This window comes from Prionailurus viverrinus, chromosome E1, assembly GCF_022837055.1.
Source record: "Prionailurus viverrinus isolate Anna chromosome E1, UM_Priviv_1.0, whole genome shotgun sequence".
NCBI classification, from domain to species: domain Eukaryota; kingdom Metazoa; phylum Chordata; class Mammalia; order Carnivora; family Felidae; genus Prionailurus; species Prionailurus viverrinus.
The window spans coordinates 34,270,716-34,284,167 of record NC_062574.1 but is presented as its reverse complement, the minus strand read 5'-3'; the positions used below and the strand labels follow the sequence as shown (position 1 = coordinate 34,284,167).

Below are 13,452 nucleotides of genomic sequence, written 5' to 3'. Positions count from 1 at the left end.
AATCATACCAGGTGACTCTGATCACTGGGTCAGGTGAAGAGGAAGAACAAAAACTTGGAGCCGGTTTTGTCTAGCTGTGTGACCTTGAGCTCAAGTGCCTGGGACAATGGCAGCAACCATAACTGGTTTTAATTCTTTTGGCTCAAGGCTTTAAACTGTGCTGAAATGCAAATCACAATTTAAGCTCCACCCTTATATAGGTAGACTCTGGATCAGTGGTTCTTAACCATGGCGGAACTGGAGAATTACCTGGGGACTTTTAAAAAATGCCAATGCAAGGGCCCCCCACCAGACTGATGAAATCGGAACAGGGTGGGGTAGGCATTTAAGAAGTCTGGTCACCTGTATTTTTTTAAGTTCCCCAGGGTGTTCTGATGCCTACTGAGAACTGAGAACCACTCTTCTAGACCTTTTCATAAACGCAGCTTCAGAAGAGAGAAAAAAAGAAGAAATAAAGTACTACCAAAAGAAGAAAAAAGGCACAAAGGGAAAAACAGTAAAGTGAACATAAATTTGGCCTTGTTGCAATTCTGTGTTGGACTAGCTTTGACCAGAAGTAATTTAAATAAATATTCTTCCTCTAACTCAGGATACATTATTTCCATAACTAGAGGCAGCAGACTCAAGATGACAATCTTGACAACAAGCTACGTAGAAAGAGAACCACTGATAAGAGAACTAAAATTTATTTCAAAATTACTACCAACCCTCTCCCCAGTGAAGATCCAGATACATACATTTTATGTCAAAATGAGTATGTTAAGGGCCTCCTTCTCCTATTACCTTAAACCCAGTTCTTACAATTGCATTTCTATACTTTAAAACCTATTGTCTTACCTTTCTAATAGTCGCGACACATATTGTGGAAAGATTTAATGGGTCTATAGCTTCCAATTTCATTCCTTCCTTGAACCATTCCCCACTCTGGTCTACTTCTTTTACCTAAAGAATTACATGAAAGCACATCGGCTGTTACAAATGTTATCATTTTAATAATAAATATTACCACTTTGAAAATGTTTACCAGATGAAAAAACCAAATGCCTTCTCCTACCTACCTAGTATTGTAACTCAAACCTCCGTCGGAGGATAGAGAGAGTTCAGGCAAATGGACAGAATTTAAGAATAATTATAATCAATAGTTGTGACACCTATGGATCACAAGGTCTTAATCCTTTTAAGTGAACAAATGTAATTGTGATTTCCATAATGTTAGGAAAAAACCCACAACCCTCTTTCAAACCTAATTTACAAATGAGGGTTCTTATAAAAACTTCTTACCTTAGCAAATAAATGTGGTGGTGTATCAAAATGTCCATCCTGTTTCTTTGTAATATCTACAAGGAAAAGTTACATACTAATCTGTCAGCATTTGTGAGAAGACCAAAAACCACGTTTCTTTGAAGGTTTCAAACTCACAAGGTATGTATATTCTAAAACATGGCAGAAATACATGCCTTCTACATTTATGGTGAAAAATAATTCTTTAATAGAATGCTCTCTTCAGAGTACATGTGCTATGAAATACGCTCAGCCAATTAGAATGCTTGCAATTCCCTAGTGAGGGAATCACAGCTTCAGAAATATGTTTTAATGTGTTCAGTATTAGGTCTAACCACATATAATTTTGCTATTTTGATTAAAACTGAATGCAAATGGAAAGGCTACCTTTGGATCTTCCAAATGGGCTGGATAAGAAAAGTAGAAGAGAACAAAATGTAGTTGTGACCAAAAGTGCATTATATTTTAATTGAGAACAAATGGAAGGAATATAAAGGAGTTAGCCGGGACACTCATATTCTGGTGTGAACATCCCCTAATTAAGGTAGAATAAGCAGCCCAGACAACTAGAATGCTATTTCGGATCTTTGCTATTCTGTAAAGAAAGATAACCATGGTAGTACAGTTCAGCCTCAATGATGTTTTCAATAGGCGGGCTTGTGACAGGTGCTTACCAGATCTTTTGAATCGATGGCCTATGCTTCGAGACCAACCAATATGATGGATTAACGGGCTGTGCATATGGCACCAGAAGTCATCTGTTCTGTCTTCACTTTCTTCGTACACTAGTCTTAATCTTCCTCCGATGACACTTTCCACCACTGCCACTCGTGTGCGACACAAATGCCTCTTGTCAACCACTTCTACTCTCATGCAAGGTTTGAAAGGATACTGCATACTCTCTGAAACCTTAAACAAAAGCAGACAAAAACTGTTCGGAATTCATGACAGAACTCTACAACTGATTTCAATTTTGTACCATTAAAAATACTGAGTGCACTTGATATTTAACTAGATCATCTGGCTCACTAAATGAAAACAATTCCTTTAAAAACTTCCAGGCTATTCCTTTTCAGAGCTCTCAATTGACACTTCAGTCCTTTCTAAGATCCTGTCTTTACCTTCTGTGAGAAATCGGGAGGAAGTGTTTTGGCACCAGTAAGTCGTTTCACTAGAAAAGCTTTCCAGTTTGTATACTTATGCTGAATAGCTAAAACAAAAGAAATAACCAGTTACACTTTAGCAAAGAGCAGAATTGCTTCATAAACTATTTTTAAAAAAATAACAATTTTCCCCTGCAATTCAGAGCATTAAGGTTATGAAGAAAAGTCACAAAAATAAAGAAAACGAGCATGTTTTGCCATCAGAGAAGTTACTTAAAACCAAAAATGATTACTTTAATTTCTGTATCACTTGAATGTTACTACGTGTGACACTGCAATAAAGTACATATATTTCAATGACAGTGAGGGTAAATAGGCCACCTACTTCTGGGAGGGACGAGAGGTTTGCCACTGGCTGCACACCAACCAACGGGATGGATGTCAGAACCACAGATATTGCACCAGAAGTCCAGCCCAGAGTCATTTTCAAATCCTTCATATCTTAAAAGGGCATTGTAACCTGAAACCAACAGATCAACCACCACACAGTAAGAAAAATGGAATGGGATCAAACAGGACACAGCTGCTGGTAGTGGGTGTCAAATGTCAGGGTGCACCTGCAACAGAATCACGTGCAGGGCACGTTAACACACGGAGGGCTGGGCCCTACCCCCAGAGATTCTGAGTGAGTCGATCTTGGGTAAGTCTGAGAACACGCATTTCTAACAAGTCCCCAGGTGAGGTACAATGCCAGTAGTTTAACTGTTTTCAGACATGGCTTCCCCCCTTAAATATTGAGTTCAATTTTACCCATAGTTTCTTAAATTTTCTAGAAAATAAATTCTTAGTGAAAACAAGGGTGGGAAAGTCCTACTAGAATGTGTAGTTTTGAAAATAAACGAAAAAAGGTTATGGTTAAGTTAGGAAAATCTTGTCAAGACATCATAGAAATCCAGTTGAAGTCATTTCAAAGAAACTGCTTTGTCCAGCTGATTAGATGACCAATTATTTTGGGATGATTTGGATGTGGCTGCCTCAAGAGCCCAAATTTTTCTGTCCTATTTATCTGGAAACAAAATGTGAAAATACTAAGTAAAAAAGTTCAATAAACACCAAAGAAAGTAAGTGAAATGACTTATTTCTTAGGAAGAACAAAAAGTGTATGATATATCCTATTTATAATTTAATAAACCTTCTGTTGGCAACATTAAAGTTTAATTTAAGGCCTTCAGGGGAATAAAAAAGGCCCAACAAACTTATATTCCACGCAGGGAGCTCAGTTCAGCAGCATTTTCACGTGTTAAGATCCATGGAGAAAATTTATAGCATTAAACCTTTAGTTTCAAAATTCAACAATTTACAACATAATTCATGAGTTTGCCAACTGTTGCCGAGCTCTAGTTCATGATTAACATCAGGCTCGATTCTAAAACGTCATTAAAATGGCTTAAAATAAGATACATGGTGCAATGAGATAAAACAGCAATGTAAAATTGGAGATGGAAGGTAGAAATAATTCTTGGATATTAAACGCATTGATCTTTAGAGCTATTTAAATGCAACTAGCTTAAACATCTAGACAGAAAGATTATGTTGTTTTAAATTATAGTATAGAGAATAATGCAAGATTTAGAGAAGGCTTAAACAGCTGGGGGAATGTTTCAAGGGAAAGGTGGGAATTGAACTGGGTAATATGTTATGTGCAAAGGCACAGAGGTGACAATGTGCTCTATGAGGGAGGAGGGAGAGAACTAGCCCCATCGGGACATAGACCGCATTTATGGTGGGGAGCAACCAAAAATCTGGCTAGTGGTCTATGGTGCAACTCATCAATAACTGTAAATGCCAACCATCTTGATCCTTTAAGGACGAAGAAGCCATCAGAAGTGCTCGAGCAGAAAAACAGAAGATCATGTTTAGTAGATCAAGGCTGTCAGCAGTACATAGTGAGCAGTGGGCAGGGTGTTTGGGGGAGAATGGCTGGAGAGAAATAGGAAAAGTAGGATGCATGAGATATCGCTCACTAATTTAAGGACAACTTCTTATCTTTTGAATGGCTGTGCACCCCCACACAAGTGCCCCACCGCACCACTCACTGAGCACCTCATCATAAAGGTAGTCCGCGTTTGGCAGATATCAGGTCATGGAATAAACTAGGTTTTACACTTCTGCACATCACTGTGCATCATGTCTAACACAGTAGATACCTAATGCGTTTATGTGATGAGCCAGAGGGTAACAAGGACTAGGGTACATGGAAAGCAGTGGGGGTGAAGAAAAAGAACCTAAGATGTATGAAATTATCAACACTAGTTTACTTTTGGGTTATGGACATTACCACTTTTCTTAGCACTTCAGGTTTTTGTTACCTTTCAAAGTATTTCCCTATACCAGAGGTTGGCCCACAGATCTGATCTACTGTCTCTGATGTGTTTTACACTCTGCCACCTAAGAATGGTTTTTACATTTTTACTTTTATTGGTTCTACGTTTTTAAACGGTTGCATGTCTTGATACATGACAGTTCTATAAAATTCAAATTTCAGTGCTCATAAATAGTGTCACCAGCTCACAGCCACGCCTATTCATTTATGTATCGCTATGGCTGCTTTCAGGCTACAACTGCACGGCGGAGTAACTGTGACAGAGATTGTACTGCCCACAAAGCTAAAAATATTTACCACCTGGCTTTTATAGAAAAAAATTTTTTTTTGCTAACCTCTGCCCTGTTATCATATTTATTATTTATGTGGCAACAATCGCAAAATTTACAAATACGCTTTCTTAAAAGTTACAGATATAATTGGCATTTTCGGGTAAATTATTACATGTGCTTTCACCTGCTAATTTTACAATTCCAGCAATCCAGAAGACTTTGGTAGGTAGGCTGCAGTCTGTATTGGGAACTTCTACTCTCACATTTTCTGAGATATCACCCCAGCAGGTCCCCATAGGTGCCTGTCATATAAAAATTATTCAATTATCATCTTATTAACATAAAGCCTAAAACACGTTATTTAAAATAAGCATTACCATCAATAACGGAAATATTAAATTAAAAATGCCATTTAATTCATTCATTTTTCTCTAAAAATATAATTGTTATTTCCCTTTTCACAGAATTCTATTGGGAAAAAGCCAGTGTCAGGGGCAAGCTCAAGATGAAGAGAATTCACATATATTAAAATAGATCCACATTAACTTCAAAATCCAATACTGTTCTAATATAAGACTTGAACAGCAATTTTTATAAAAGCTGAATCACAAACTCAACAGATTTCACAGGATAAAGCCGATTTAAGAAACTTGTTATTTTTAATATACACTCAATGAATGCACTTTACCTCAACCTCTAATTTTAAAGGATCTGGCTAACGAGCAGAAAGAAAAATAATTCCAATCAGCATGTGGTTTCTATTAACAGGAGAAACAAAACTTATCTATATTTTCAACTTAAGTTAAATTCATAAAATAGAAATAGAGTCTGTTAAAACAGATATGGCAAAAACATTGGCTAAAGTTTTTAAAAAAGGTGGAGTTGAAGAGTTTTTGGAGCTGCATACCGTGGTAAATTGTCAAGTAACTTATTATTTCTAAATTTCTCATGCAGGAATTACTACAAACAAGAGAAAACTTTCAGTGTTAGAACTGGTAATCATTAGCCTCCACACTACATGGTTATGATGGGGACTCAGGAAACTGATTAAAAGAGCATCATGAAGAAACTTTCCCAAATCTACCATGTTCCCAAATTATAATTTCCATTACATTTTAATCCTTACAACTTGAGGCTATTTACAATTATTTGAAGTTTATGCAATAGCTAATTAAGTCAAATAAGTGAATTTAGGAATATAAATGCTGATAATATTAAATAGCCTCTGTGGCCTTGATAATTGGCTCCTCATTAAATATAACTTAGAACCCTAAACACAGAGAAAAGGACTGGGTGAGGTTATAAAAGACCTGATAATATGAACAAATCAGGAAAAGACAAAACAGCTTCAGAGCTCAAAGATGACTAAACAAAGACATCTACGAGTTACACGATCTAGCCAATTTGAACAGTGGGCAAATGTCTTCCATGCAAGGCTTCTTATACTTTGGTAGATGCCAACCCAATAGGAGGATTAGCCTAAAACAGTACTCAACCCCTATCCTCTCAATAGTTCTGACGTTTCTGAAGGAGAGGAAGAAAAGGTCAAATTAATACTGAACTAGAGTAAGTCTGGAAACCAAAGACAGAATCAAATTATGGTGATTACTTTAAGTAGCAAGCAATGAATATACCTTAGTAACTTGGAGACAGTGGCCTACCTCAAATATTTGTGATTCTGGAAGAGTACATGTAAACTATCTCCCTGAGCCGTGCAAAAATAAAATAATACATCCAATACGACTACCTCTTGCTGCTGTTTTTGAACTGAAAGACTGGACTCTTCAGGTTCTGCTATCTCCCCCTATATCATTCTAGACTGTAGGGCCATCCCTATTGCCAGCAGATACGATCAGAAAAGGAGAGGCTGGAAGGATGATAGGTAACGTGGATTAAGCTAAGATATAGTAACATCAAGACCATGTATTCATTTCTGTGAGGAAGAACCAATTAGAGCAGATAGATGCAGCTAAATGTATGCACTAAATTAAGGTAGGGTATCAATCCCTCTTTGTTTGGCTGCCAAATCTTGTGGAATGGGTTTAGTTTTTGTTGAGAAGAAAGAAGCATGGTTATGCCGATAAGCTGGGGGTGAGGTTGGCACACTGTTAAGTGAATTTGGCATACAGCACTCCTCTTCGAGCTAGATATGACAATGTCATACCGACTTTTTTTTTTTCTTCTCAGCCTTAACAATTGTTTGGAGAAAATAACTTTTAGTCACATTTTATTAAAGAAGATGAAGTGTCAATATATTGCTCACTTAAAAAAATAGGTTAATATTCACTTTATTGGGGGATATTATGTTTTTGTCCCTACAGTCTGGATTGGTATAGGAGAAAGTAGCAGAAAGTGACATTTGTTCTTGCCTGTAAGGTTGTGGTTCTGCTAGGCCCTCTTAAACCAATCCATATGGTTCACTCTGAGAAACAAAAAACGAAGAAACAAGAACAAAAAAGAGCACCATAGTTACTACTACATAGGGTGTGCTCAATGTGTTGATATGATAAGGTAATTTCATAGATATATCTGCCCTTTTGTTTAAAATGAATATTCTTAAGTGTGGAAGACTAAATGACCCAGGGCTTGACAGCCATCTTCATCCAAGTCATCTGTCTTCTCTTGCTGGCAGGAGGGATACCTCTGAAAGTCTGGATTGGCATAGCATGAACTAGCAGAACCATAATTTACAGGTAACAACAAATTTACCTTCCAGACTCAGGACGAGAGGTCCACCTCAGGCTCCTCCCAAATCAGGAAGATCTGCTTCACCACTTCCTGCTCCAGGGCCACTCGTGAGGGCTATCTGGGAGCGACTCTCCTTCCCTGCAAGGTAAGCTGTCATCAGGTCCTGCAGGACATGGCCAAATCCACATGCTGAGGGCTCCCCAGCACAAATGAATGATAACCTACACCTGACTGTTGTCTATCAAAAAACAACGGAGCGGGAAGTTTTATTTTCTACACTTCAAGAACATTCCCAGATAGGCCAACAGCCCAGATGGCTAGTATTTAGACTCTCAGAGGGCTGATACAGTGCCCATATATGATGTTTTATGGCAGAAATACAATTTCCCTCCACAGAACTGCCAACCTACTTTGATAACCGCCCACAAACTTCAACAAGTGGGCAGACGTTAGCCCTGAAATTGCACATAAGTAACCAAGAAAGAATCTATCCCACTGATGGATGATATGGCAAATGTACAAAAAGCCACCACTGAAACATCTTAAGACTAACAGGCATGTGATTATTAAAGTTCATCTAGTACAGAAAGATGAAATACTGTTTAGCCAAAAAGGGGAGAAAACATTACTGGAAATTAACTGGAAGGAAATTAGAACTCCTAAATGCTACTTGGCTGGAACTGGTAGGAGGTCGAAACAGGAAAAAAATTGTTCCCTCTTTCTCCAGAAAGTCCACTCACCTTTTGATTTGAGACCAGAATCTACTCTATGAGGTGGTGGCAGCAGCTGAGGGAAGGGTGCCAAGAGTATAAAAGGAAAATGGGATACGTGGGGTAGAAGGTTAAGAATGGGAGAATGCTATGAGTGTGTAAAAAGGGGTAGAAAGCAGTGACTACTAATCTGAAAGGCATAAAACAGTCCACAACTTAAAAAGAAATTATTAAACCAATACTGTTTAAGAATCAGGAGATCCCAACAGAAAAACAAGAGCCACTTTAGAAAACAGAGCAAAATTAAAATAATCTAGATTCTTTAGGCTTTCTTTAAAACATAAAAAACAGGTGAATTTTATAATACTAGAGCCCCCTGCTTTCCTGCAGAAACTCTACTTCATGGCAACACCCACGACAGCTAAATCAGATGGAGCGCTAACAAGTAGTGGGAACACACTGAAGTTTGATTTCCAGTAGGAAGAAATTCTGCGATCCCGGGTGACATACTGAAGACTCTAACTTCAGTTAAAACAGACACGAATACTGGTCTCCAACTTTCAGGGAAGTCCTGGGTATGCGTAGTCAAGGCCAGGGAAAAAAGTCAAAAATAATTTTACTTGAAATGGATTATTATTATTTTTTTTAATTTTTTTTTCAACATTTATTTATTTTTGGGACAGAGAGAGACAGAGCATGAACGGGGGAGGGGCAGAGAGAGAGGGAGACACAGAATCAGAAACAGGCTCCAGGCTCCGAGCCATCAGCCCAGAGCCTGACGCGGGGCTCGAACTCACGGACCGCGAGATCGTGACCTGGCTGAAGTCGGACGCTTAACCGACTGCGCCACCCAGGCGCCCCTGAAATGGATTATTTGAACTAAGAAACACATACTTGAGAAGTTGAGAAGTGGATTATGAGGTTTACAGTAAAGAAAAACTACCGTTGCTGTTCATACACAAACGAAGGACTTTCGTTTTTGACCTTAAAATACAAAAATATGCTTGTGATATATATTGCAAAGAAGTGTGAAGAAACAAACTTGTCTTCTCAAAACACCTGGCACACAGGTCAGGCTCCAGAGGATTAGAATAGAACACGTAAGTAATAGCAGGAATATCTGTGGAGGCAGGACGAAAAAGCATAGTAAGCTCAGGTTTAAAGTGATTCCATGTATGTGTACAAAGGACCTTCTATTAAAAAAATCAAAACTGCAACTATTTTCAAGGGAGAAAAATGTAGGATGATTTTTAGTCTTAGTAAGGAGTCAACAAGACACCAGAGCACACAGTCCGGGTATCAAACGAAAGCAATCTTAAGTCTGTGAATATGTGTCTGAAGGACTGTGATGTATATGTTTCACGACCACTTGGGATTAGTGCATTTTGGCTTGTGCTGTAGTGTCTAGGAAAGGAATGTGTTACTTGATTTTATAAGGCAGATAATGGGAAACCGCACTGCTTCAATCTTAGACTACAGTCTTTAAAAAATTAAGAATGCTTTAAAGCTCAATGTTGTACATACACAGTGACCAATTGGAGGCTCTCTTGGTTTCAAACACAAATTACTAGAAGAAAATCACCTTGAATTTCATTAATGCCATGTACCTAACTGGCATGTGGTGCTGCAGTACCGTTTTGGGTTTTTCCACAGTTAGGATAGATACAGATACTGCTTTTAGGAGCTGTGAACCAGTAGGAAACAAAGGTAGGAAATACGTATCTGTATATCAGTCTCTGCCCCTGGTTCCTGGCACAGAGCTCTTAAAACCTTTGTAACTTCCTAAGTGGTAAGAGCACCACGAGCACCTTATGTTCTCACGTTTGGTCTCTGACCCTACAAAGAGCTCCTAAATCCTTTGGAATCTCCTGAGTGACAGAAGCATCTTTTGTTCTAATGAGGAGACTCTGGGTAGGCTCCTAGATGGCCTCAGGATGTGGGTCGGTCACTAGAAAGACCGGGCTAGGAGTAGAAGCTTACAACTTTCAGCCCCAGTCCCCATCCTCCAGGAGAGGGTCTGGAGACTGACTTCATGATTGATCATGCCTGTATGATGAAGCGTTCATCAGAATCTCAAAATACAGGCTTCCCCTGTCATCTAAAAGTAGATAAAACCATAACTATAACCTTAAAAAAGCTGAAGAGGCATAATGTGAGGAAGCAGTAACATTCCCTAAAAGCAAAAATCCTTTTCTGATTTCGTTCTTAGTGAAAAAACGTACTAACACAGGCCTTTCGTAAAAGTAAAGAGGCATTAAGTCGACTTTCAGATGGCAAGAGAAATCTGTATATGGGATTCAGAGAGCTTCCAAGTTGGTGAGCACCTGGCAGTGCTGGGAGACAGATACGCCCAGAGAGGGTATGGAGGCTCTAGGTCCCTTCTCACAACCTCGACTTATGTATCTTTTCATCTGGCTGTTCACCTGTATCCTTTATTATAACCTGTGTAATAAATGGGCAAATATTAAGTATTTGTTTTCCTGGGTGCTGTGAGCCATTCTACTGAATGGCTGAAATTACTGAACCCAAGGAGCAGGTCATGGGAACGCTGATTTAGAGCTAGTTGGTCAGAAGCACAGGTAACAACCTAAAACTTTTGACTGGTATCTGAAGTGGGGGTAATCTCGTGGGAGTGAGCCCTTAACTTGAGGGTGTGATGAACTCCAGGTAGACCACATCAGAAGTGAGCTGAATTTCAGATACCCAGCTGGTGTAAGAGAACTGCTTGATGTGTGGAAAACCTGCATATCTGGGGTCAGAAATATTATGTGGCAGTAGTGTGTGAGTAAAAGACAAACTATAAGAAAAGTGGTTTTCCTATAATGGCTTAATTCAAAACCACATTAAAAAAACAAAATACTTTGCATTAGGAAAAGCAGGTTAAACCCCCACACTGAAATTATAATCCAGCTACTGAAAAAAGTAGCAAGAGTTTCATTTACAACAAGAGATGAATCAGATGAGCTAGATGATTTTTAAGACATTTTACAGTGTTGCGACATGATTTACGATTAATTAAAAGCGTTATTACATAATTCAGTGGTTTCCAACCTCAGAGACTGCCACGGAAGGGGAGAGCCCAGGATCAGGGGCCAAGGCTCTGGCCACCCCATCCCACTCTTGCTAGACCGAGTGGTGCAGCTTCCTCTTATCCTACCTAGACTAAGGGAAAAGAGCAGTAATTCTGAAGCTTAAAAAAAAAGAAAAAGTCTCACAACTACCAAACTTTCACCTAGACAAAATGAAAGATATTATTAGTAGACATATTTATAACAGTTGAGACTCAACTTCCATTGCTAATTATAAAAAATGCCAAACATCGCTGTAACTGAGGGACTGAATATAAACCACTGCATAATTACAGCAATTACCAAAAAGGACCCAGTCCTATGCTATACTTTGCAGAAACTTCGTTCTCAGAAGCTGAAAGGCAGTGGAAAAGAGAATTCCTCTCTTGAAATCCTGTGATTTTAGAACAAATCACAATCATACTTAAGTGCCAGAAAATATAGTGTTTGTTTACCTGTGATCCTTACTCCAGATGAGGGTGGGTTGTGTTAGCGAAGCAAGGTAGTCAGGGCCCTGACACTGCTCCCACCCCCAATTCTTGGTTCATTCAGAACAGCTCTGCTTCCATGTTACACACTGGAGGTTTCTTAAAATTATTTTTTTTTAAGTTGATTTATTTATTTTTGAGAGAGAGAGAGAGCGCGCATGTGAGTGCACGTTGGGGAGGGGCAGAGAGAGGGAGGAAGAGAGGGAGAATCCTAAGCAGGCTCCATGTTGAGATCAGCTTGGGGCTCAATCTCAACAACTCTGAGGTCGTGACCTGTGCCGAAATCAAGAGTCAGATGCTTTACCGACTGAGCCACCCAGGTGCCAAGTGAAATTATGTTTGAAAAAGAATCTTCTAGGAGCAGGAAAAGGCCCCCAACCTGTGCTTCAGTTGGGGATAAGGCAGATGCAGAGTCTGGAGGAAGTGGGCCCTACTGATGAACCAGTGTTAGGGTGGGCGGTTTGAGTCTTAGCAGATTAGAGGGCGGATGAAAAAAGGCAGGGCCTTGTGTTCCCAGCAGCTCCTGGCAACAGACTTTCTAAAGCCAAAGCCAGTGACTCTCCTTGGAGATCTAGAAAACTATTTTTTTTCCCTAATATTTATTTATTTTTTGAGAGACAGAGACAGAATGTGAGCAGGGGGAAGGGCAGAGAGAGAGAAGGAGTCACAGATTCAGAAGCAGGCTCCAAGCTCCCAGCTGTCAGCACAGAGCCTGACGCGGGGCTTTAACTCAAGAACCATGAGATCATGATCTGAGCCGAAGCAGGATGTTTAACCGACTGAGCCACCCAGGCGCCCCTAGAAAACTATTCTGGGGAAGAACCAGGAAGCGTCAGCTCTAAAGGATAAAATCAACTGTAGCATGAGGTCTGACATAAACCAAATGGCTTCAAGTGAAGATGCTGGTTAAGGCAATAAAGCAAAGTCATTTGCACTAAAATACACTCATAAATTACCAGTATTAGTTGCTTTTCTACTTGGTGAGAAAAAGGCAGTAAAGAAAGACAAGTGGAATAAGAAGACAATGGGGGACAGATGCTTTACTTCTGAGCTAGAGACAGGAGCCTGCATGGTATCATTAATAATACAGTGAAGGCTAGCTGCTCTAACCTATATGATGGAACATTTTAATCTTAACAGCGAAGTTGAAAACAAAATCAATTTTGTTATTATAAAGGAGATTTTCTTATAAGGAACTTTAATATAATATTATTCAAAGACATGGGCATGAAATAAAATATGCTTTTAAAAAAATACCTTGACTACTTACATTAACACAGCTTTACATGGTTTATGACAGCAAAACAGGAAAAAACCGAAATATTAAAGATAGGAAAAGAGATAAAGACTATTCAGAAAGAGACAGCAAAGGTTCTAGGTATTTGGGATAAAAGAGTTATTATAACAGAACTTAATCTGATTTTGAGCTTCTGAAAAGCAGAAAGAGAGAGAAGAGTTA

The 13,452-nt window shown here is 39.0% G+C and overlaps 1 protein-coding gene across 16 annotated transcripts in view; it reads right to left on the bottom strand.

The window, feature by feature from the left end:
• The window catches only part of MBTD1 (mbt domain containing 1), a 72,029-nt gene that overhangs the window by 17,304 nt on the left and 41,273 nt on the right, over positions 1-13,452 (bottom strand). For 15 of the 16 annotated variants that reach the window (XR_007147065.1, XM_047833970.1, XM_047833971.1 and 12 more), the window contains 6 exons: positions 5,224-5,341; positions 2,770-2,904; positions 2,403-2,491; positions 1,956-2,190; positions 1,282-1,337; positions 838-942 (listed from right to left, as the gene is read on the bottom strand). Coding sequence is in view for 15 of the 16 variants with exons in the window: in XM_047833970.1 (XP_047689926.1) it covers positions 838-942; positions 1,282-1,337; positions 1,956-2,190; positions 2,403-2,491; positions 2,770-2,904; positions 5,224-5,341 (738 nt within the window). In the remaining variant the exon portion in view is untranslated. Of the gene's footprint in view, positions 1-837; positions 943-1,281; positions 1,338-1,955; positions 2,191-2,402; positions 2,492-2,769; positions 2,905-5,223; positions 5,342-7,748; positions 7,866-13,452 lie in introns of those variants that run through there. The other variant, XM_047833978.1, reaches the window with a different exon arrangement.